The sequence below is a fragment of the Neolamprologus brichardi genome, chromosome 3, assembly GCF_056152115.1.
Source record: "Neolamprologus brichardi isolate AB-2024 chromosome 3, ASM5615211v1, whole genome shotgun sequence".
NCBI lineage: Eukaryota > Metazoa > Chordata > Actinopteri > Cichliformes > Cichlidae > Neolamprologus > Neolamprologus brichardi.
In genome coordinates this window covers 45,097,058-45,120,896 of record NC_142106.1, presented here as the reverse complement: position 1 = coordinate 45,120,896, position 23,839 = coordinate 45,097,058, and the positions used below count along the sequence as shown (strand labels likewise).

At 41.4% G+C, this 23,839-nt stretch overlaps 2 protein-coding genes and 1 non-coding gene across 5 annotated transcripts in view; all 3 read right to left on the bottom strand.

Annotated features, from left to right (window-relative positions):
* The window catches only part of kirrel1a (kirre like nephrin family adhesion molecule 1a), a 34,170-nt gene extending 30,952 nt beyond the window's left edge, over positions 1-3,218 (bottom strand). For all 3 annotated transcript variants that reach the window (XM_006802602.3, XM_006802603.3, XM_035912901.2), the window contains exon 1: positions 2,924-3,218. In XM_006802602.3, coding sequence (XP_006802665.1) covers positions 2,924-2,969 — 46 coding nt within the window. In that variant the 5' untranslated portion in view covers positions 2,970-3,218. The remainder of the gene's footprint in view (positions 1-2,923) is intronic.
* A 2,032-nt stretch (positions 3,219-5,250) lies between these two features.
* Positions 5,251-5,324, bottom strand: trnar-ucu (transfer RNA arginine (anticodon UCU)). The gene has a single exon. It is a non-coding gene; the product is annotated as a tRNA-Arg (tRNA).
* Positions 5,325-10,763: 5,439 nt separating this feature from the next.
* On the bottom strand, positions 10,764-17,890 carry il13ra1 (interleukin 13 receptor, alpha 1). The gene is made up of 10 exons (XM_006802604.2): positions 17,626-17,890; positions 16,934-17,085; positions 16,167-16,284; positions 15,950-16,049; positions 13,181-13,368; positions 12,708-12,841; positions 11,928-12,057; positions 11,534-11,630; positions 11,337-11,412; positions 10,764-11,112 (listed from the first exon to the last, which is right to left on the bottom strand). Exons 1-10 carry the CDS (start codon positions 17,681-17,683, stop codon positions 11,017-11,019), a joined length of 1,149 nt encoding a protein of 382 aa, XP_006802667.2. The 5' UTR covers positions 17,684-17,890; the 3' UTR covers positions 10,764-11,016.
* Positions 17,891-23,839: the final 5,949 nt, after the last annotated feature.

The window sequence follows — 23,839 nt, the reverse complement described above, 5'->3', positions numbered from 1 at the left end:
CGTAGCAGCGAGCTTTCAAAAAGCATCATATCGCTATAAATAGTTGTGTAAAGTGGTAATCCACTTGGAGGACAAGTTTCTGTAGGTGGAACTTTTATTCTTCATCAGTTACTAGTGCTGCTCTCTCTTTTTTTAATTTCCCGTAGCCATCATCTGAGTCGAAACAAATGAATCGCATCATTTTGTAGCAAACTTTTGATCCCTGGATATTGTTTTCCTAGTATGTGAGGCTCGTCTATGTGAGATCAGCCCAGACTAACTACAGAATCCTTCTTTTATTTATTGTGAGGACAATAAAAAAGCGCCATATGTTGCGTGATATGGGATTTTCCCATGCTAATGAAAAAGAAACCATGCTGAATCAGAGATAAGAAATCTGTGAATTTATTCAGAGGGAGGAAATGCCACAGATTATTACTGGCAAGAATGTATGTAATGTTGTAAATCAGCAGTTTTAACAGAGTGTTTTAGCACCACACTGGATTCTTTATGAGCCTTTCCCAATTCTTCATTTTTATTTGAGCTATTACAGCCCACTTTGAGTCATTAACATATCGCAGTTGAACCACTGCTTCTCTGATCAAACAACCCCTGAGGAACCCTTCTTTCTCTGGGTGTAAAATCCCCTCTGAGTGTGTCTGACTCTTCCAGCATGTGAATATTTTCTTAGCTGAGGACAACACAGGAATCCGTCTGAGGTCTGTGATTCACAGCCCGGCTGTGTGATTCAGGGCTGGAGAGTACAGTACAGGCAGCAGCAGCTCGTGGCTTGGATGTGCACAAAAGGACAGAGGCTGACAAATGGTACACCTGCACTGGAGCCTTTGTCCGAGTCAGCATTTCAGGCCCGGGGTCTGGCTATAGGTGCAGTGCTGCAAGTCCAACCTCGGGGCTTGAACGCTCATTAGTAAGTTAAAGGAGCGAGTTCGCAATGATTGATTATGCAGTAACATTTAACAGCAGCATTAATGGCAGCGCTTGCTTAGGACTTATTACTAGGCTGGTATGTAGATACAAGGCTGGGATCCTGAATCAATCACTCCTGCTGCTAGTACAGACAAACTTACGCTTGCATTGACTTTAAATACCTTAGAACATTCTGATATTCCAAAGCTTTAATTAGCTGCTCCACTAATAACCATCCAATCATTAACACTAGCAGGCAATTATATGTGAGCAAATTGCAGGCTATGGAATACTGTTTTACCCATCTAATGAAGAGATAAGAGTGGGGATCCGAAGCAAAAGAAATTGTGCTCCCAAACCGAAAGCAACTGTTATCTCTTTGGAGGTGATATGAATTCCAGCTCTTTCTGGATTATGTCAACTCCTCTTCTGTTTTTGTAGCCCGGTGCAAAATTTTTTTAAAAATCTATGGGCAACATTTGAGCCCTCATGTACGGCCCTGCTAATCACGTCTCGGGGAGAGCCTTCAGAGAGCAGATATCTCCTGGTTTGAGAGCGCAGCGTGGAGTAATAATGGATTATACAGCTGTAGCAGACAATGGGACGCAGGGCTTCACACATGTAAAACAGGCTGCGAGCAAGTGTGTCTCATGCACATTCAGTCATGTGGACTGAATGGTTTATGAGGGGGGAGAAATGGGAACGGCATGTGACAGTAACAAGGGGTCAGGGTGGCGAGGAGGGGGATCGGTGGTGGTGCTGCCGCATCGGTTGGCAAATATGTAGACGAAGACGAACCTGCTCCCTAGTACGTGTACATCCTCGCGTGCTTATGTGAACCCTCAGCAGCACTTACTGGGTGGATGCTGAGCAGAAGCAAAAAAAAAGATACAAAGCCTGGCAGACTAGGTGACATCATCCTTTTCTATACCTTCCTTTCCTCCAAACACGCCCCCTACCTATGATGAAGTGGTCTCCTGGCCGCCCAGCAGCCAGCATTGCATTACTCCCCGGTCATCCAAGGTGAGGGAAGGGGTGTGTGTGTGTGTGTGTGTGTGTGTGTGGGGGGGGGGGGGGGGGGGGGGGGGGTAAAGGGGGTCTGCTGTGGCTGTGCAATCACAAAGACACACAGATATGCCTCAATCAAACAGGTAGCTTAGAGAAATTATTCTCTCCTCATCCTCCTTCAGCCTCCTGTTTCCTAGCAACTCGGCTACAGCTGTGATTATCATAAGCCAATAGCATACCTGGCACCCCACAGGTACGGTGTGTGTGTGTGTGTTGGTGTGTTGGGAGGGGGTGCAGATGCATGGCGGCTACTGCTGCTTAAATGCACAAAGGACGCCAAAGGAGAGGGTGAAATGGATGAGGCGCACAGGTAGAGCAGGAGAGAGGTGTGTGTGCGCGAGGCAGACAGAGGGGAAACGGGGGGGAGACGGCTGCCTCTCAGCACAGAGGATCACTACAGGAGATGGTGGCAGAGCTCTCATTGACTGACACGCCATTCAGAGGCGATAGCAGCGTGGAAGTGCTGCTGGCATGTAGAGCAGCGCTGGTCAATCACTGTCATTCCCGTCACGTCCTCAGCGCCTCACAACCCGTCTGAGTAACGGCGCTGGCAGTTTGTCAAATACGCAAAAGGTCATTTAGGCCGGTGAGCGCGCGCCACACCAGTCATGTTCAAGTTAGACGCACGCGCGCACACAATCGAACGCCTGTAGTCGCACGCCAGATGCGCGCGACAATAATCCTAAAAAAAAAAGAGTGTAATTGCCGCGGTGCAGTCACACGCGCGCGCGCTCTGCGTGCTCGTACGCAGCTACACGCGCTCACAAGGTGATCCATCGCTGCGGTTCATATGGGAATGAAATCATATCAGATCCCCTCTCGTAATTTTCTACACACACAGTAAAAACTAACGACAGGCTGTGTGTGCATTGAGCTTAATGTATACACACACACACACACAAACATTTGAGTTATTCGAGCTCGAAAGAAAGAGAAAATGTAGTCTTACCAGTTTGAAAACTCAGCACCAAACTCAGGAGGAGCAGCCTCTGCATGGTTCAGCCGACCAATAAGTCCGTTATTGGCTCAAACCTCCGTGAGGACAGCATCAAAAAGCGGGAGTTTACAGGACTTTGACGGTAATTACAGACAGAACAATAATCCTCTGGCGTTGTCCCTCCTCGTCTCTCCCCTTACTAGGCTTGCACTGGCTCGAGTTTTATACCATTTCACTGCTTTTTTTTCTTTACCTCTCTCCTGCTCTCTCAAGCGACAGTCCGTTTTCTACTACACCGAGGCGCTAAGCGAGCGGCAATGACAAACCTTACTTCCGGTTAGAGTGTCAAAACAAAATAAAATTCGAAGCAGGCGGTTTTAAGTAGCTATGTCATTGCTTCCTAAGCATTTACTCAGAAGCACTGTATGAAAGGGCTTTATACTGTTGGGTATACTGTGACTTTAAGATTTTTATTTGCATTACTTTTACTTTTTAGGGAACTCTGACAAAATGTGAGAGCTCATTTCAAATAATAGACGAGTAGAAATAATATTCTAACAACTCGAATGCCATTAATTTCTTCTTAACCCGCTATGATACGTAAAAACAAAAATGACAGTGAAATACAATAAATGTAAACGTTTACTGAGTATGACCCTGCGCGCTACTTCCGGTGTTGTCGTAGTAATCTGTCCGACTTGACGTCATATTCTCATTAGCGGCACATTCCTCTCTCTCTTTCTCTCTCTCAGTATCACGTCAGCAGAGCCACAGCACTGCCCCCTTCTCCCTCTCCCTCTGGATCTTTAACAGGCCAACACCGTAAAAAAAAAAAAAAAAAGGGGGGGGGGGGGTATTAAATAAATAAAAAAATAAAAAATAAAGCCGCTTAGAGAGGCATAATCATTTTGACACATTTGCTGTAGCCGGAACTGCTTGTTTTCTCCTGCTTACTGTGTGGAATTAGGTAATGAAATAAGCTGTAACCCTAAAATTATCAACATGTACACATTAAGGTCAACGTGAGGTCATCTGTTTGAACAGAAACTTATTATTACACTAATGTGAATCCAGACGGCTCAGAGTAATAAACTGATGTTATAATCAAATGTCATGACATTGGCTGTAGTGTACAACTAATGTTGTTATGACCAACATATAAGCACAGTGCACCTGAAATAAAAGAGGAGATACTACAAGCATTGCGTTACAGCAAGGGTTTTTAGTTTTTCTGTTATTATTATTATAGCAACAGAATCTGCAGCGACATCATTAGAATAATACTGACTGCGCAGCGATGCCACTGTGATGACTAAACACCCCATGTCCTTATTCTTGCCACATCATGTAGGAGAGTGGTTTTAGTGACGGATTCCCGTGACAGGCCTACTGTAGCTGTCACAGCTCAGTAGGTCTCCACACTGAGCTGGTTCCTCCCGACTCGCTGTAAGTAGCGGGGACTACGCTGATGCTGGAGCGCCCCCTTGCGTTCAGGACCCAGACCTACCCTGCGCGTTCTCTGAGCACTACTAGAGCAAGATGCCCGAAAATATATGCGCGCGCAGACACATTTAACCGGGGACGTTAGCGGTGAAATCCAGTAATGATAAAACCTGAGGTAATCATATTTTGATAACAAAAATACTAATACTAACAATAATAATAATAATAAAGCCATCTACATGCTGGCTGATAAAAGCTTTTGCGGTGCTATATGAATACACTGCACTGGCTACAGTCAAAAGTCTAAATGTTATCACTTTTTTAAAAAAATAAAATACATTAAAATACATACAGTACAGTACATACAGTAAAATACATTGCAAAGTTGGATTAGGATTGTTATGTTTGGTCATAGGTACTGGAAAATGACTTTCATCAAACTCTTACTAAAGCTTTTAAACACAGAAATATAATGGGGGGGGGGGGGGGGAAAAATCCCAATGTTTAAAATCCAAGATGTTATGGCTATATATATATACCTATAAAATCTATTTTATGGGTTTTAAGCTTCTTGAAAATGGAGACATAAATACTAAATCAGTACCAAAGGCGTGAGGACTTGAAAGAGGACATAAATAAGGTAACGTAAGGAGAGCATAAACTAATCAGACTGTGATATCAGAACAGAACAGGCAGGCTCATGTTTGCAGCTCCTGCATTAAATCTGTACTCGAGGTTATATTTATGTTTGTGTGCTCTGTGTAGCTGAACATCAACCTTCTGAGCTCCCAGTTAAGGCTCACTATTAATAGCATGATCATCTGCAATCAAAATGTCACCCTCACAATTTGATAAGAAAAATATCGCAGGTCTGCCGTGCGGCACACAGAGTGACTCATCTCTGCCGGGACTCGAACCCGGAGCCTCTGGATTAGAAGTCCAGCGCGCTATTCCATTGCGCCACAGAGACTGCGCCAGGATTACCCCTCTCTGCCAAGGTTTACATACTTCACATCCTCTCATACCGCCGCTCTCTGCATCCCCGCAGCATCAGGACCACTCTGAGCCGACATATTGGCAGTGCCTTGTTTTGACCACGAGAGGCCGCTGTTGTTCAGCGATGAGGGGAGGAGTGCGTCAAGCTAGCGTGTGTGTAAGCGGAAATCCAGAATTAGTGTGTTAAAAAATAAAAGCCGCGAAGCCTGCAGATAATAATTTAACGTGTATTCGTAACTGGGGCTTTAATTTTGAAACTGCACCATCCAGACGCTAAACGTTATTATTGTATCTTAGCGCAAGCTATTAGAATAGCCCCACAGAGCGAAAATGGTTTTTGTGGGAGCAAAATAATCAAACGTTTTATTTTTTAGGCTGAGTGTCGGTAAGTTGACGGATTTAATAACGAAAACGATTAAAGGCTTTTCTTAAGCGTCACATAAATTAAATGTCTGTTTTAGCGGGCGGCCTTTAATACGCTTAAATGAAATGGCTTTCAAACGTCGGTTGTTGTGTGTAGTATTTCATATCTGTGTAATGTCAATTTTACAGGCCACCGTCACCGTCGTTTTTATGTTTACGAGTGGAAATGGTGCGCAGACTCACTAAAGAGACTGACATCCTGCTGACATTACACCAGGGTTGCATCAGAATCCAGTTGTGCACGTCCACAGAAACCACAGAGTGAGACATCTCGATTCATTCCATGTCACTCCGGGTTTTGTCCCGTCGTACAGCTGTGGAGACACTTGTCTTGCTGACAGTAGGGTTGGTTGCTACACTTTTTGTTCTGCATGAATTGCTGATCAGCTGAAGCAGTGGTAATTCTTGTGAATTAAGAGAAGTAAAATTAAGGAATTGACACAAAACGACTTCCACATTTCATAAAAATATCAATGATAACATTTATATTTATTTATTTATTTTAATGAAAGCAGTTGTCTATATTTTTTAAAAGACAAAAACAGTCTGTGCAAGATTTACCACAAGGTAACCTGCGCAATAGTGAGCAAGGCAGCGTAAACACGAGAACCACAGTGAATGACATCAATGTCAAACCGACTCTAAACCTTTTTAAGTCTCCACGCGTGCTCGATCATCCAGGTAAGCAAATTTTCAGGGATCTCCAGTTTAAGGTTGCTAGTCTTGATCTAGACTCTCTCCTTGGATTGCCAGGGGTAATCACAACACGTAATCAGTTCTGGCACACAATACATCAACATCATACTTCCTTTGGTGTATGGCTCGACACAAACCATTGTTCCAACAAAGAAACAAAAAGAAAAGAAAGAAAAACAAAAACATTTCTCTCAACGTTTTAACCTTTAGCTGGCTAGCGAAAAACTGATTTAAATCAAAGCTTTTTAACAAGTGACCATTTTATAAAAGACAAATATTGTCTCATCTTTTAATACAATAACATCAAAACCAAGAAAACTGCAATCTGTATGATATCAATAGAATTCTACAGTGGCCTCTAAAGTGGCAACACCCAGCAATGTGACAACCAGCCCCGGTTTTCCCACGTCTACCCTGCAAAGGAACATCCACCCAAGTCTAATGTAACTGGCATCCTTAAAATGGACACAAGACTCAGAGTCCACAAGCACAGACACGTCCCTCAGCTTGAAATTTGAGTGCTGATATTTGGACTTTCGTTTAATCGCATGCATGCAGGCTTAGAGACTGAAAGATTAACAGAAGCTAGCCGCTTCACAGAAAACGTAAGGAAGACCATTTATAGAAAGAATCTTTGGTTTCTCCAAGTCACACATTTTTCTATATAAAGCAGATTACACAACTTCCTTATACTGAAGAGAAACATGTTCTTCTGAAGTTGTGTGATGCCATTACTACTAAGGGGATCTGAAACTTCAGAGAGGGAAATAAACCGTTTACTTCCAGCAGCAGACACATGGCGCTCTTTGAGCCCGCTATACCTCGGTTTTGATTTCTGTTAGATCAGACCTTAATCAGCGAAACTTGATCTGCCTTTACTCGCTTTGCTTCTGAATCTTTGTTGGTATTGCCTAAGTTTTGACACTGTCTCAACACCCTTGAAAAAATAATTTGCAGAAGTGGATCTGAGAAACCGTTTGCTACGAAATTCAAAATTGTGAAATTCCGATCACAAAATATTATGTGCTGGTAATACTCGTACAGACGAATGAGGCGCATGTTGGTTACAGTATGAGGACAAAATGACAGAAGGGGAAAATAACTATTAAAGAACACAATAGTATATTAAGGAAATTTGTTGCTGTTGTTCAAAGATATTTGGAAATCCATTTAAAAATGTAGTTATTCTGAGAAAAAAGAGTAACTCTGAGTAGACACTAAGGCACAGTCAGACATTTTTCGAGATTATTGAATAGGAAAAAAAAACATGTTTTACTCATGCTCACTGATTTGTGTGCAGTTACATCTGCACATGACATATACATTTCAAACATACTCAGAGTTCCTCGAACTTCTCTGATCAGCTGTTCTGGAACTGAAATTGCGATTTCAGAGGTAATCAACTCAGAGTTTATTTTTAAAGTCGAAGTTTTGTTGAACCTCCCTCCTGGAACAGGGCCCAGGAAGAGCGCAGCAAGCTGCCAGGAAGCATACTTTAAAGAATAAAAGACAGACAGCATCAAATAGCTTGTTTGGTCCAATTTGTCTTGTGAAACAGTTGAGGACGGACACATAAGTTAGTTCTCTATATCTATTATCCGTCTATATTTTCACACAATATTAAGTATGCATTATTTAGTATACAGTCTTCTTAAAATTAACACGATGATAAACATATGGAGAAAATATACTTTTTCATATTTTTTTTGCTGAGACTTAGAGGAGAAATTTGATGTCTGTATTTTCCACATAAAACTGGAGTTACTTGAAGTTCAAGTAGCTTATCTGGAAGTCCCACACATGAACCCAAACAAACTGTCAATTCAACATGAGAACATTTCTCATGACTTCATGAGAAATGTGTAAAAAAAAGAAAAAAGAAAAACAATCTAACACACGACACATAAAAAAAGTCTTGGCCTCCTGCTCACTGAAATGTGTGCAGTTACCTCAGCCAACAAATTCATGCATTCTCATAAACGTAGAAAATAAACAGGAGCAGGCGCCGGTTTGCAGAAGCCGCCATGTTGCCCCGCCATCTAGAAACAGTGGCTGTGGAGAACGTTGTGCCCCTATCAGGTGTTTGTCCATGTGGCCAGAGAGACCGGCCACATATGTACAGCAAAGATGAGCAAAAACGCTGTTAACGTATTATGGAGGCAAATTTGAATTTGGCCTGGATTCTGGCTTTATCTGATGAAAATTAAAGCTGACTAAATAACAGCGAACGTTCTGGAAAATGATATGTTGCATATTCAAATTTTTGTACTGTCAGTGATGATAAGCTCATTACAATCTCTCTTCTCCCCTCTTGTTTGTTTAAGATAAATGCCACAGTCTGCGCTGTGTTCACATTCCTCGGTCCACAGCATTGAAACGGAGGCGTTGCTGTTTATTTACCCACGGGCAATCCTGATAATGGAGCTCCATTGATGATGGTTTTTCTTTCCCTACTTAATAAACATCCTGAACACGCACATGAAAGAGTAAATATACTCAGAGTTCATCGAACTTCTCTAAACAACTGTTCTGGATCTAAAAACTGAAGGGGGAAAAAAATTGCGATTTCAAAGGTAATCAACTCAGAGTTTATTTTTAAAGTCAAAGTTTTGTTGAACCTCCCTCCTGGAACAGGGCCCAAGCTGCCAGGAAGCATATTTTAAAGAATAAAAGACAGACAGCATCAAATAGCTTGTTTGGTCCCATCTTGTGAAACAGTTGAGGACAGAAACATAAACAGTTAGTTCTCTATATCTATTATCCGTCTATATTTATACACAAGACTAAATATGCAGTAAGTATACAGTCTTCTTAAAATTAACACGATGATAAACATATGGAGAAAACATACTTACTCATCTTTTTTTTTTGCTGAGACTTAGAGGAGAAATTTGATTTCTGTATTTTCCACATGAAGTCTAAGCTCAGTTAGCTTATCTAAGTCCCACATGAACCCAAACAAACACGAGAGAGACTCAATACTTCATGAGAAATGTGTAAAAACCACAAAAAAGAAAAACAATCTTACTTAAAAAACAGATCAGAGGAAGTAAAATAAAGTGAACTTATTTTCAGCATTGAACACTATAACAATTTCATCAAAACATTTAAACACTATCACACAAAGACGTCTGTGTTTTTACACTGCGTTTCAGTCTCAGTGAGCACCACTGAGGTGACGAATCAGCCGTGTGACTGGCTACGGGGCAAATGTGAAAGTATTAGTTAAAAAGAAACTTAAGAAGGTGGTTTATATCTCTACTTGAGAAAAAAGTAAAAAGGTAAACAAGCGCAGGGTGTTACTTTCATCAAGGCTGATATCTTCTGTTAAAGCTCTGCTGAAGAAACATGGTGCTGTTAAAAGCTAAATCATCAGCCTCTGCTTCTGATAAAAATTTCACCCTTTCCTTCCTCCAAGAGCTTGAGGTATTTCCCAGAATACTGTCCATTAACAGACCAAACAATGAGGCTGGTGATTCATAAGGACATGTGGGTATAATCTTTCAGCCTTCTGGCCGTCTAAAACAAAAGACAGCAATTTTTTCCCTGTTTTTTTGTTTTTTACTCTTAGTAAAGTAGGCAACTAAGTGATACATTCATTACATTGTATACTCTCAGAAAGCTGGGCAATCTTTGTTTCTTATGTACAGCATACCAGGCTGCAAGAAATCCAAGGCAGTTAATACAGTTAATGGCAGCTGGACAGGGACAGTGCTCACAGGTCAACAGCAGACTGGCTCAGTAAGTCTTCCATATATATGAAGTAAAAACATTTAAGCTGTGACAGTGACACCATTGGGGCAGTGTGAAAAAGTATTTTCCCAACTTAATGATTGTCACACTTACATATTTTGGGCCATCCAACAATTTTAAGTTTTTAGTTACTTTTTTACATAGGAAAAAGTAGTTTTGGATAGATTTGTTTCCTTAACGAATGAAATCATTATTTAAAACCTGCATTTTATATTCACTTGTGTTACCTAATGCTAATATTTCCTTGACAAAACATTTAAGTGTGGCAATCGGGAAGGGGGCAAATGCTTTTTCGCAGCTCTGTAAGCGGTGCAAAGGTAGTAAGTCTGTTGGGATACATGCGTGGATGCTGCTGTTCTGATTTGACTCGACATTCAGGCTCAGCTCACGACCATCCGCCTACTGTCTGCTGCCAATTGCAGTTGTTGTTGTTTCATCGGGTCCAAAAAGCCTCACAGTGTCTGACACATGGCGGTGCAATGCAAAACTGTGACCCTGCACTAAAATGGACATCTGTGTTAGGCTCGATTATGTAACCGAAAAAGGAACCACTTCGGTGTGCAAACAAAGCATGTTGATAAGGGATCAAAATGCTGTGAATACAGAATCAACTTAATGCGTTGGTATATGTTGTGTGTCACTCCATAGGGATGATAAAGACATGCAGTGTTGCATTTCCCTGTGAGACTCATGGCGTCAGATTTTAGCAGTGCTAAATACAAAGTGCTGAAGCAGCAGCAGCTGCTTCTAGTTGTTCTTCTTCTTTGGGAGCACGAGGGGAGGTCGGGCACTCATCACCAGTCTGGCTTGCTGATTTTGGGCTCTACCACAAGAGCAATTTTACAGTTGTCTTCTTCCACCGCCATGGCCTGAAAGTTGCACAGGGCCGTCTGAAAAGAGGAAGAAGAAGAAGTAGAAAAGGAAATGTGATCGTGTTTAAGAGAAAGCCAACTGTAGCCTGGCATTCAAAGAAAAAAAACAACAACAACAACAAATGCAGTTCTAAGAATTTGCAGTACCTCTGTGATTATGAGAAGCATGCACTATCAGGCCTTACAAAGAAAAAGAAAAGGAGAAACGAGCACACAAGTACACCTAAGAGCAAAACACTCACCTTATTGTTGTTGTCGCAGATATCACTGAGGAGATCCCGAGGCTCTGGTACTCTGGGAAAGATAGCATCCTTGTTTCTACACAGAGACAGTTAAATATCAGAGGTTAGCGCAGCCCCAAAGAAGCAGAACAAAATAAAACCAAAACAAAGCCAACGAACAAAAGGATCCATTCAGTAAGAAGAGACTTTTTACTTACTTCTGGTAACAAATCACAGTCAGGACTGTCAGGGTGGCAACCACCAATGGGATTGTAATCGCAAGAATCACTAATGGACTGAAGCCTGAGTCTGCTTCTGCATGCAAACACATATAAGCATTAATTTCAGCAACAATGAAACTGTTTCATGTTTCAGCCTTTGATGTTACTTTTCCCTTTCAGCTTTTTTAATAGAGAAAATAACATTGTGGCTTCATTCACCCATTTACACCCAGGGATCAAACTATCTTCTGCTTAGCAGATGTTCTGCACTAGAGCCACCGCAGAGAAGAATGTATGGCCTTTATAATTAAAAAACTATTATAAGTCAGTGCATTCTGTTTTTTATTAACACGAGATTAGAAAAAAGAGACAAAACAGAAAATGACTTTACCAAAATACTGTTGGTCGGTCCACGGTGTTTCTCCGTTTTCTCTATACTTTGCTTTGATAGCCATGCTGTAGCTACAGTGAGGGAGCCGGAGCAGCTGGTATGATGTTTTTTCTTTTAGTATTATTGGACGCTGTGAAAAGTTTTTGAGGGAAACGATTAATTTGAGCCTTGAATCAGTTGATTAAAACTTCTTAAAACATCTGTGCGTTTGCAAAATTCAGCAACTAACCATCACGGACAAATTTAAATATTTCATTTGGGCTCATCCACTTGGGACCCTGTAGATTTCTGCCAAATATAACAACAACCGCCACTATAACTGATGAGGTTTTTAAAAATAAAAAGCTGCTTTAGCTGCTTGGAGAAAAGTCTGTAATTTTCTCCTTATTTTCTCCTCTTATTTTCTCTGGATATGATGGCTACCATTATTCCCAAACCAAGAGCTATCATGCTAGCATGGCTTAAGGTTGTATTTAAGCTAAGTCCTGTTCCAGAGGGAGCCCTGGAAGGTGATCCTTAGCCACTTCCTCCTCCCCCTCTGGGATTCCAAGACTTTCCCAGTTAAAAAAAAAAGGTTATATAATCTGTCCACTGAAATATGAGTTAGCCTCTAACAGACATCTTTTAACACAAAGGACCCCATGTCTTATACGAGCTCCCACACAATGTTTTGAACTCCTTACCGTGTCCCCCAACTTCACTCTAATGCTGGAACTCATTCTCTAAGTGCTTCAGTTATTTGTTTTTTACCACAATCGTAACACACATTGTTATTCTTACTTTTAGTTGACCACACTCAGTGTAATTTATTATATATTCCCACTGGTCCTCTGCAATCACTTCAGGAGAGTCCCAAGTAATATTAAATTGATTCCCACTTTTCTTGACTTTCCAGTTAAGGGGCGGTGGTCTCACTGCACAGAGAATAACAGACAGACGTTGCAGTTAGTACAAGCTGGCGAGAGGTGCCTTGAATGCAAATCATAATGCAAAACAGTGTGTATTTTGCATTTCGAAAAGTTGGCAGTTCTAGATTGTGTCATACAATACACAGTACTAGATACACACAGATGCATGCCGCCACACCACACACACACACACATCATGATAACAGCTAAAATATTTCCAAGAAAGGAGAGAAAGAACAAATCAAACCCCAGAAACTGAATGAGGAAGCACAAAATATTTCAACACAAGTTTCCCCTCGCATTACTTTTAAATTCTGGATTAGCACTGACCACTACACAGCTTACCAAAGCGAAAGAGGTATTTAGAGAAGGTGTTCCTGACAGTTTTGTTGTTCAGTGTTGTGTTAAACAAGACGCTTAGAGAATGTTGTGTGCTCACTGGCAGATAACAGCCAGTCCTCAGACCATCAGTGTAAGTATACGAAGGGCATTCTTCTATTCCACTGACGATTCCGTTCCCCTCAATCTCAGACCTTGGAAACATAAAGAAAAAGGTGATTTACTTTTTTACCAACACACGGTATATTCCAAAAGGAAAGGACAAAACAATGAACTAATAATAAGACATTGACATGATTTTGCCTCTCGGTGCTGGTGAATAGAATAAGCAGGGGAAATGTGTTTCTTGCTAATGTGCAACAACAGCGTCACATAGACTGTGGGACTCAGCCACCGAATAAAATAATAAAATCTGAAGTATTTCTTTAATCTCGTGACATTTTGTTGGATATTTTAAATGCAAAATGTAATAAGTGTGTTTAACAAAGAAACCACCCAGTGGGAAACAGCCAGTTATCAATACCATGTACAATATTTCTACCTAAAGTACAAGTTTGGACACAATTGTGATGCATGAATGTGTTGAAACCTAGAGTGTCAACGCATTCATGAGAACTACAGCCTTTTGCTACGTGGACTAGCGATGCTGCAGTTTTATGCAATGTTTTGTAAAGTTTTGTGACGCAAAAAACAAAAACATTTTAATTTAAGATACTAATTTAACATCTATGAAACTGTATAATTAAACAGTTTCTTTTACTTCCTTATTTGCGCTCTCACTGGGAAACAAAGAAGATAAAAGTTCATAGGAAAATGGGTCTTTGTGCAGCCTAACAAAACAGGAGTGACTTCTGGATTCAGTCTCATCTTGGTAACAATATTATGCAAATACCATGATGTTCACATAATACTGTCATTGTCACCTTCGTTATCTGAGACACTTTAAAAAGTTTATGTTGACAATGAACTTCTCGACGATGTCGACGGGTGAGGCAATAGATGCGCTATTGTGAAAGCTAGCCTTTGTGTTTTGGATACAAGAGTGCAGTCATAACACATTTGAAGCAACAACTTAAACACACAATTCTCACATTTCTGAGTGATTTCAACAGCATCCTGACAAAATCAGTGGACAATGAGGAATAACACTCTCCAAGTGAATGCCAATATGTACATTTGTGTACTGAAACCTTCCCAGAGGTCAATCGACGAGTTTAGCAAGATCAGAGGGGTATATAAGTTTGAACCTAAAACCCCTGCTGGAGATCAAAGTTATCACTGTTAAGCAGTGCTTTCTGCTTCAGCTTCTGCGCGTGCTCATATAAAAAGCAGCATTTCACAGGTCATAAGACTCTTCTTCCACACAAAAAATGATCCCCGTGAGCGCCCCCTACCCATTCCCTTATAATGATATGAGGATATAATGATTAAAATTCCTTATAATGCTAGTGTAACGGGAAACATTCTAGTTTATCCTCACATTTAGATTTAGGTCTTTAGAACTTTACTGTTGGTTTTTGTTTGACCTTCTTAGATGAAGGATGTGTGTGTGTGTGTCAATATAACCTGGTGAAAACTTCTTAGATATGCTTAACAATGTTTCACTAAGTTAACCTCTAATTGTTGGGGAAACTCCCAAGAAGACCAGTGCCAGGTGCTTCCTGGAAAATAGATAGTGGGAAAGTCTTCCCTGGCCAGCAACAGCCCGGGTGGGACAAAAGACTGTTGTAACTGAAAAGATACAAAGAGTATGTGTGATGTTATCAAAGGGATGAGGGGACACCCCAAGGTTAGCGCCGGATTAAACATATACCTCTCCAATATTATCTTCGATGCACTGGCTACCGGGCAGTGTGGATGAAAATTTAAAATCCCTTCTTCTAATGCAGGTGCCCTTTAATCACCAAGCTGCACATTAAATGTACCATTTTACCCCAAAAGAGCACTTCTGTGTCAGAGCACAGACCTGCCTCCAGGTTCCTCCCCTGGGACAGCTCTAGGTAAGAGCAGGGGTGAATAATTCTGGTTTTGTTCAGCCAATGCAAAAACTGAGTTAATGTGTAACTGAGTCCTGCTGCTCATTTTAATACGAAATGTTCTTATGCTCTCTCATGACCCATCTCCCCTCCCCCTTGATGAGGCTCATACATTTAATATAAAGTCCCGTTGCTGTTGATGTGAGCTTATGAGCTGGATTGGCAATATAAAAGTTAAATAAATAAAAATGCGTTTGGATACATGATCCCCACTTGTGTCCAAGATCACTTCATTTTTATGGATTGTCATGCAGAAAACTGCTGTGTTGCTTTAGTTCATTTCAGTATTTGCTTTTGGGTTTCTTTGTTTTTTTTTCTTTTTCTTTTTCGTTTTACTTGCAACGTATTTGTTTCAAGTTTGTGAAGACGTTTACTTAATTTGCTTAGGTTTTGCCTATTTAAATACATGACCTTAAACGGTAGTCCATTGGGATATCAGGGCTCCGGCGTGTTGGCTTGAGTTAACCCTTAACCCTCTTCATTTAATGTTACATTGCCAAATATGGTTTGGTTTTGTATGCATAAATTCCCACACCCCCAATAAACAGCCCGCAGCTGGCAAAAAAGACAGAGCCATTAAACACAAGAATTTAGCCCTGATTGAACTCTGGCTCATTACTTCCACTTCAGCTCAGAGTGACCGCTGACTATCAGGAAGTGTTGCAAAATTACAAAACTACCTGTACTGCGTAATGCTGAGTTTCTATTTCTTTAAACTGCATAATGAAAAAGCACATACTTGTAGAAGAAACGGAGATCTGCGACGATACCAGTTGGTGACCAAGAGCAGTTTGTTTGGTATGAGGAGTGGACGTAGCACTGAAAATCTGTCACCAGCTCTGAGAGCGACAGAGACACAGACACAGATTAATAATCAAACACATAGACAGCAATTTGCTTCATATGTGGCTCAAAAGCATTTTTTACAACAAAGCAGAGGCAGTGGTGAGAATTACCTGGATTCGTTTCACTGACGACCACTGGCTCGCTTGATGACTCATCCCAAAGACTTCTGATAGACACATTTAAGACGTTTCCATTCATTAACCCCTCCAAAACTATGTAAGTGTATTGCTATTAAGAGAAAAAGAGAAGAAAAAAAACTAATTTGAGTAAACAGTCTAAACCAATCTCAGATCTTTTGTTTGAAGAACTGGCTAACCAACCAGACATAGTTGTGGTGTACATGCAGAAGAAAAGGGTCGTAGTAATAGACGTAGCAATATCGAGAGAGAAACATCAGGAAGAAGGAACACAAGAAGCCCAAGAAACACCAAAGGCTGAGAGAAGATGTGGAGGGTGAAGACAACAGTGGACGAGTTACCACGCGAGATCTAGAAAGCCCAGGACTCAGTGCCACACATACACACAGCTATAGCTGTGGTGGCTTATAACATGTGAGGTCCACAAGAGTGCAGCTGGAGAAACGGTACACTGTAACACAACACATCTTCCCCTCAAAACTTAAAATAGCGGTTGTCTATGCAAAATCTAGAAATTACTCAAACCTACTTTTCATATCTGAAAATGTTTTTCAGCAGTATGCAAATAATGAGCCTCTACTTCCAGGAGGTGGTTGAGATTACTTGCAGTCCCTTAGCAGCCCGTCTTTCCAGGAATTATTGGTTATTAACTGATGAAAGACTTTTAAATTATGGGGTATAAACGTTGTGAACATACGAGGTTTTAAAGTAAGCATATACACATATAAGCGTATACTTACAGTTGTTACAGGGAATTCAATGTTTTCGTCGTTTGTATCTGGAGACACCTTATACTGGTATCCGACAGAATTCTCTGGTGGTACCCAGGTCACGTTATGGTCAAAGTCGTTGATCCTTCGCAGGGACACATTTCGTGGTGGTAAGATTTCGCCTTAGTGAAGAAGGGAAAGAACAGAAAATGAGTCAACATCTGCAGGAGCAGCGAATAAAGACGCTTTATGTGGCTCGCCAAGCAAGCTGTTGCGCTGAGCCAGTCACTCAGGAGGGAAAAATCTTTCCCTCAAGGCTTAGAGAACATTCACACTTCTGCGTAACAGCTGTAGGCGCTGAACAGTCTTTTTACCAGATCTGATCCTGCCTTCAGATTTCTACGTGGGTCATTTAAAAAAAGTCAGATTCCTCCTGTTTCTGTCACGTAAACAGAATCCGGATGGAAATACTAACATGGGGGTGCGCCGAGAGGATTTACATGCGCGATTTACACGAAACACATTCTCCCACAAAGTTTTCTCTTTTCCCAAAGTCCGTTTTACTGTCCCGCTACACAGTGGCGAATGCCAGACGTGACGTCACTAGTGGGAATCACCGCAAATGACTCGAGAGAGAAAACTGGGAAAAGGTGTCAAAGAAGCAGGCAATAAGAAAAACCCAGGTAAATGTGTTGTAAGCGTGGACGCGTAGATCGTCTTACCGTGACTGGATTCGATCGTCAGAGACAGGCAGCACAGAAGTAACAAACTTGGGAACATCCTGCTGATCCCGTGTGTTCAGCTCTCTCCCTGAAAACTTTCTATCTCCTGAGTTTCTGTTGTGAGGAAAGCGGGGGAAGCGCTCTTGAAACGGGGTCCCCTGCTTCTCAGACTCTGTGTGGTCACAGCTGTTCAGAAGACAAAAGCAGAGAGACGTCTGCCATGTCTCTGATCTACTTTCGCTTCCAGCTTCTTGGGAGGAAGGCACAGAAAAATAGTGGGAGGCTGGAAGTGGGTGGTGCGCTTCCTCCTTCTGATGACACGCTGACGCACGCACTGACAGGCAATGTTGTGCTTTCTTCCTTTTTTTAGACGTCATATTTTTCAGTACACATATTCTCTTTTTTATGTAAAACAAATAAGATATGTTAAACTTTTCCACAACTACTAAGACACTTTTGTAAGTTTCAGAACTAATTTTCAAACAAAATCTAACAAACAGGGGCGTAAAGACAAAAAACATACAAACATTGGCAGCTGCTGGCCCCCCAGGGCAAACCCTTGCAATTGCATCACGCAACAGCAGGTAGAATGTGCTGTGTGGAGTGAGAACGTGTTAAGACCTGCAGGTAGTCTGTAAGTATGTGAAAACGTTTAAAGGCTTGGACAAAGTTTCACGTTTTATTGTCATGTACAGATAAAAAAGTGTAGCCACGTTTCTCCATAATGAAATTCTTTGGCTTGTGCTCCTCAGCTTTACATGAGCATATAGAGAGTGTGCAGATAAGGAGAGAAAAAAAGTATTAAATATTAGAGAGTTGAGACGAGTTGGTATTTACACGTTTGTGCAAAGCTGTGCAACGAGCATTTAAGTGGCATTTGTTGAAGTGACGGTGTGCAGAGTCCTGTAATTGTAGTGAGTGTGTAGTGGTGTGTATGGAATATCAGCAGTTCAAAGGTCTGATGGCTTGTGAGTAAAAACTCTCTCTGTGTCTGGTAGTGCGGGTCTGGATGCTGCTGAACCGCCTGCCGGATGGCAGCAGTGTGAAAAGTCTGTGGCTGGGATCCGCTGCGTCTTCCTTATGCAGCATGGCTGGCAGTTCACCTCTCACCACCCTCTGCAGAGCTTTGTCCAGAGCATTAAAGCTGCTGTACCAAGCAGTGATGCAGCCAGTCAGAATACTTTAAAAGGTGCATCGATAGAAGTTTGTAAGTATTCTGGGGTTCATTCTGAATCTTCTGAAGAAGAACCGCTGTCTTGCTGCTTTTATGATCACACCAACATGGTGTGACCAGCCCAGATCCTCGCTGATGTTGATGCCCAGGAATCTGAAGCAGCTGACTTTCTCCACCTCTGCTCCTTCGATGTGGATGGGGGTGTGGCCTCCTCTCTGCAGTCTCCTGTAATCCACGATGAGCTCCTTGGTTTTGCTGACGTTAAGCAGCAGGTTGTTGTCGCGGCACCATGATGTCAGGACATCTGCCAGCTGGTGGGCACATGCTTTGAAAACTCGACCTGGAATGTTGTCTGGTCCAGGAGCTTTCCGAGTGTTTACTTTCCTGAAGTATTTACACGCGACTGCCTGAGATATCTGAAGAGGGCAGCACAAAGGTCACAATACACCAACACAGTGTAACCATGTGCATACATCAGGCTCTGCATCTCTGCACCAGTTGTAGACTAACATGGTCTTCTTGCAGCCAAGCAGGCGTAGACAGGTAGCAACACTAGGTTTGCACAAGCATCACAAGCATCACTCCAACAGGATTAAAACTTTATTTTTTAAAAACAATATTTTACTGTAAATTTGATGTTCAGTTATTTAAGAAGACAACATGATCAGATTTTTTGTTATGCTGTTCTATCCAAGTTTATCAGTGACCTTTTTAATGCTGCATTGTCTGAAATGTTGTGTCATTGCGTTTTTCGTTTGTGACGCCTTGTATAGGACCTGGTGTCCTGAGTGCGATCACGTATTTATGAGCAAAAGGCACACGGGAACAACAGCTGTTGTTGCTTTCAACACATGCTATTGTTATTGTAACCTTGAGATGTTTCAGCGTGTCGCAACATTAAGAGACAGTTTTCTGTTTTGCAAAGCTACCATCTGTGACCATTACACCGTGGTGCATGCAAATAATATTTTAATGATGTCTTGTAAAACTTGTACCTTCATATTTCATGTTTTTTACATGTTAGCAGTGCATGCCGTGGCTGTACACCTAAATTAATTGTTGATACATTAGTTTAAAAAAAATAGATAGAAAAATAACACCTGTCATGTCATTCTTGGCAGTGAGAAAGTCACACAATTTTGACAGCAGGTGGGAAGCAAGGTCACATCATGTATGAGCATATTTACAGTAGTTTCCTCGCTGCCTGCCTCACTAGTTTTCGTAGATATCTGCAGTTTCTGAGTAAATGCCGCTGTGGTGCAAAATTCCCAAAAAAATGTTGAGACACTGTTTAACAGTACAGATGTAAATGGGAACCGAGGGAATCTTTTCTTCGGAGGAACTCTGCCTCTTTGAAAATTCACCTGGAAATAGCTGGTGCCAACAAATTCAAGTTCATATTTTTCTTTTCATGAAACAGTAAAGCGTCTCAGTTCACTCATCTGATGTTTTCTTTGTGCTATTGTGGATAAAACATGTTTGAGATTTCCGCTTTTCTGCCCATCAGTCTTATTCCTTTGTCCTCTCAAAAACTGAAAGCACACAGGTTAAATGTTTGACACCCACATAAAATTATGTACTTATATGTCCATTATCTTCATGCTACGTGTGGTTGGTTTATGTTGACCAATGAAATACGTTCTTGAGAGACAGGAGGGGGAGGAGAGAAATTGAGGATGTGCAAATGAGGAAGGTCAAAAGACTTCTTCAATAATCTGAGAGGTAGGGTCAAGATTAGGAACAAATACCATGAAAGCGTGGATTCATCTTGGTTTGTATGGGTATTTCAGGGTTCTGGTGGTGGTGTTATGGTTTGGGGATCATTTTGGGGACACTTCAGGCTTTTTCTTTTTAGCCAAATGTTGATTTAGCTGCCACAGCCTCCTTGAGAATTGTTGCAGGCCATGTCCATCCCTTTAAGACCACAGTGTTCCCATCTTCTTCCAGCAGGACAACACGCCCTATCACAAAGCCCAACTGGTCTAAAACGTCGTAAACTTAAACTTGAACATAACGATGAGTCAAATGATCATCACGGTCAGCAGATCGCTGTCTCATAGAGCATATTTGGGATGTGGCTAAACAGGAGATTCACATCATGGATGTGCGGCCATCAAATTTGCTGCAGATTTGATGCTGTTGTGTCAATATGGACCAGAATCTCTGACGAATGTTTCCAGCATCTTGTATCTATGCAATGAAGAACTGATGCAGTTCTGATGGCAAAAAGAGGTTCAACCCACTACTAGCTATGTGTAACTAATGAAGTAACTGATGTCTGACCCTCTTCCCCAGGCAGAGAAAGAGCATGGACAGCCACTCTTATACCTTCAAGCAAAGACTTATAAAAATGGACTGTCATGTGGCACAATACATGGTTTAGTGGGGTAAAAAAAAGTTCTTTGTCATTGTCATCTCAGTGTTTTGAAATCAGCTGGGCAGGGCTGGATCTGACTGATAAACAGACACTGTGTGCTCATACAGTACCCACATGCCCAGCCTAAAACCTTTATAGACTTGTTTTTGCAACCACTCCCCCTGCTGGCCATTAGAACAAAGTGCAGGTTTACGACTCTATTGCGATGGCCTCACTTTTTAAAGATTTCACGCAAATGCGTCAGTTTATTTAAAGCCTATTTTTGTTTGCTATGACTTCACAGCAGCAAAAAAGGGAAAAATAGGTTGAGCATTAAAAAAAATGATAAAAAACCCAAACTCGGTGTCTGAAGCCTCATATAAGCTTTAGAAAGAGCGTTATTGTTCTGCCCTTCTTCACTTACATCATGAGATCCTGTTTCAGTGCTCATACAGGAACCTGACTATTGTTTTAAGAACAAGCTGAAAAACTGAGCTTCTGTATCCTCAGGGAGTATCTCCCCCTGCAACCTCCAGTTTACAAAAACATGTTAATGATTCAAGTTAATACCTGCCCACTGAAAATACACACATCCAGATGCTGAGACAAGCTGCTCATTTCTGTTTGAGCAACTATTACAAGAAAGGCTGAGCGGGTTCCACGTTATCACATCCAAAACACAGATCAACACACATGTTTCCCTCCCCCAAACAAATCCATGTTTTTAATCTCTCTCAAAAAGTCTCTAAAGCTCAAAAGTTGTGTTGGAAGCCCCCCATTTCCCCTAGAGCTACTTTGGACTTCACCTTCCTTCCTTCCTTCCTTTTCAAGGAAGAGCATTTCCCTCTCAAGGTGATATTTCCATTTGGTTGTGTTAAATGCCAAGTCAAAATAGCGCTACACAGAGTTGACAGTGTGACGTCGAAGTTTGTAATTATTTTATTATATGTTCAGATGTTTACAGTTCTTGAAGTACTTACATCACTTCTCTCTTTACAAAGTTTGAAAGGTTTGTACAAAGACAGAAAACTCTTAATGCCACATCAAAGATCTTTTATACAGCTTAACTTTAGTAAGAAAATGCCATCCAAAACATGTCTGCCAGCAGAGTTCATGCAAGTGAATATTTAGACGGACAAGGTGAAAGTTCTTTTCACATGCACCAACAATGGTAAAACAGAGAAGTCTACGTAGGCTGTCGCAGTCACCCAGCACTAAAGCCCAGCAGTGTGCTCTCATCCCGTCGTGTTTTCTACAGTTTGGGGTTTTTTTGCTACCAAAATCTTGCATCCTAGTTAATTTCTTGCACAGGTGACTCAGGATGGCAGTCAAATTTTCATTTGTACAAATAAGGTTCATGTTGTGACAAGATTACATTTGTTTTTCTTTCCATTTTATGAGTGACAGCAGATATCCAGGGAAACGTCAGCTCTTGTTACCACTAGAACTGCTTCCAGATGAATCAGCCTCCTCTGGTCTTCTCTTTCCAACGGGAATGCAAAGCCTCCCCTTATCTTCCTCTGCCTCAGCATGAGGATATCAATCCCACTCACATTTCTGGGTCCACGGTCGGGCAGCTTTTCTGAAGCAAATTCCGAAGATTTACAGCATTTCTTTATCCTGTCCACAGCACGCTCAATCAGCGTGGATCTGCACTGTCCCACAGAGTTACTTATTAGTAGGGCTGGGACAACGCGTCGACATAATCGATTACGTCGACGTAAAAAAATCTGCGTCGATGCGTCGTCACTTTCAAAAAAAGACATGGCGGCAGCGAGTAGCGGCAACATGCAGTTTTACAGTATAGGGATATTTTAACCGAAAAAGAAGTGATTCAGTCGTTTGCCGGCTTTGTGAGGTGGAAATGGCAATCATGGAAGCACGACGGCATCCAGGAGCAGCTTCTGCAAAGGACAAACCACGTAAGTTTTCAACTTTTTTACTAACGCTAGTTTTTACCCGTTAATTCATGCAAAATGAGTCGGAATGCGCGCAGGCTGATTATCAGAATCGGCGAAAGACGAAAATGTGAGACAGCGAACTGGCCGCAGGAAAAATGTTAACAAGGATAACGCACCACCTGCTAAACGTAGCCGTCGTGCACACTGTTACAACATTGTTAAAGTGCTTGCAAAAGCAAAATGACAACGAACTCTTGATTTGTCAAATTTAATGTGTTTCATCCTATTTGAACGCTGTTTTTATACATAATGCTTCTCCAGCTCGATCTTATAGGACAAAGTTATGCCATCTAATGACTAGAAAGCAGTGCACCAGTAAAGGTGCCACCAGCTATGGCTGTTTAAACGTTATTTTTTGCAGCCATCACGATTACTGCATATCATATGTTCAACATTGGGGATTATCATTAACCTTTTACTGTTATGCTATGAAAGCACATGGCATAACTCATCTCAACCAGATCCTTATCAAATTATTTTGATATTATGCTTTCCATATAATTATTTTGTAATTATTCGACTTCATCTGTGTGCTGTGTGTGATTTATGATTTCAGGAACAAACAGAAAAGTCTGGAGGACTACTGTCAGAGAAGAAGTACACCATGCACCCCCCAGGAGGTGGCTGTACTTACCGAGAGCGTCTTATCTATGATTTTAAAAGACAAGAGACCACTTGCTGTGGGTGAGGGATTCACCACTTTCCAACAGGTTACACTCTGCT

Excerpts from the sequence above, each read along its gene's own strand:
- il13ra1 (XM_006802604.2), bottom strand. The coding sequence starts at position 17,683 with ATGTTCCCAAGTTTGTTACTTCTGTGCTGCCTGTCTCTGACGATCGAA. Across the intron at positions 11,631-11,927 it reads GACCGACCAACAGTATTTTG|AAGCAGACTCAGGCTTCAGT; the intron begins GTAAAGTCATTT and ends GTTTGCATGCAG. Across the intron at positions 11,413-11,533 it reads ACTGTGATTTGTTACCAGAA|AAACAAGGATGCTATCTTTC; the intron begins GTAAGTAAAAAG and ends GTCTCTGTGTAG.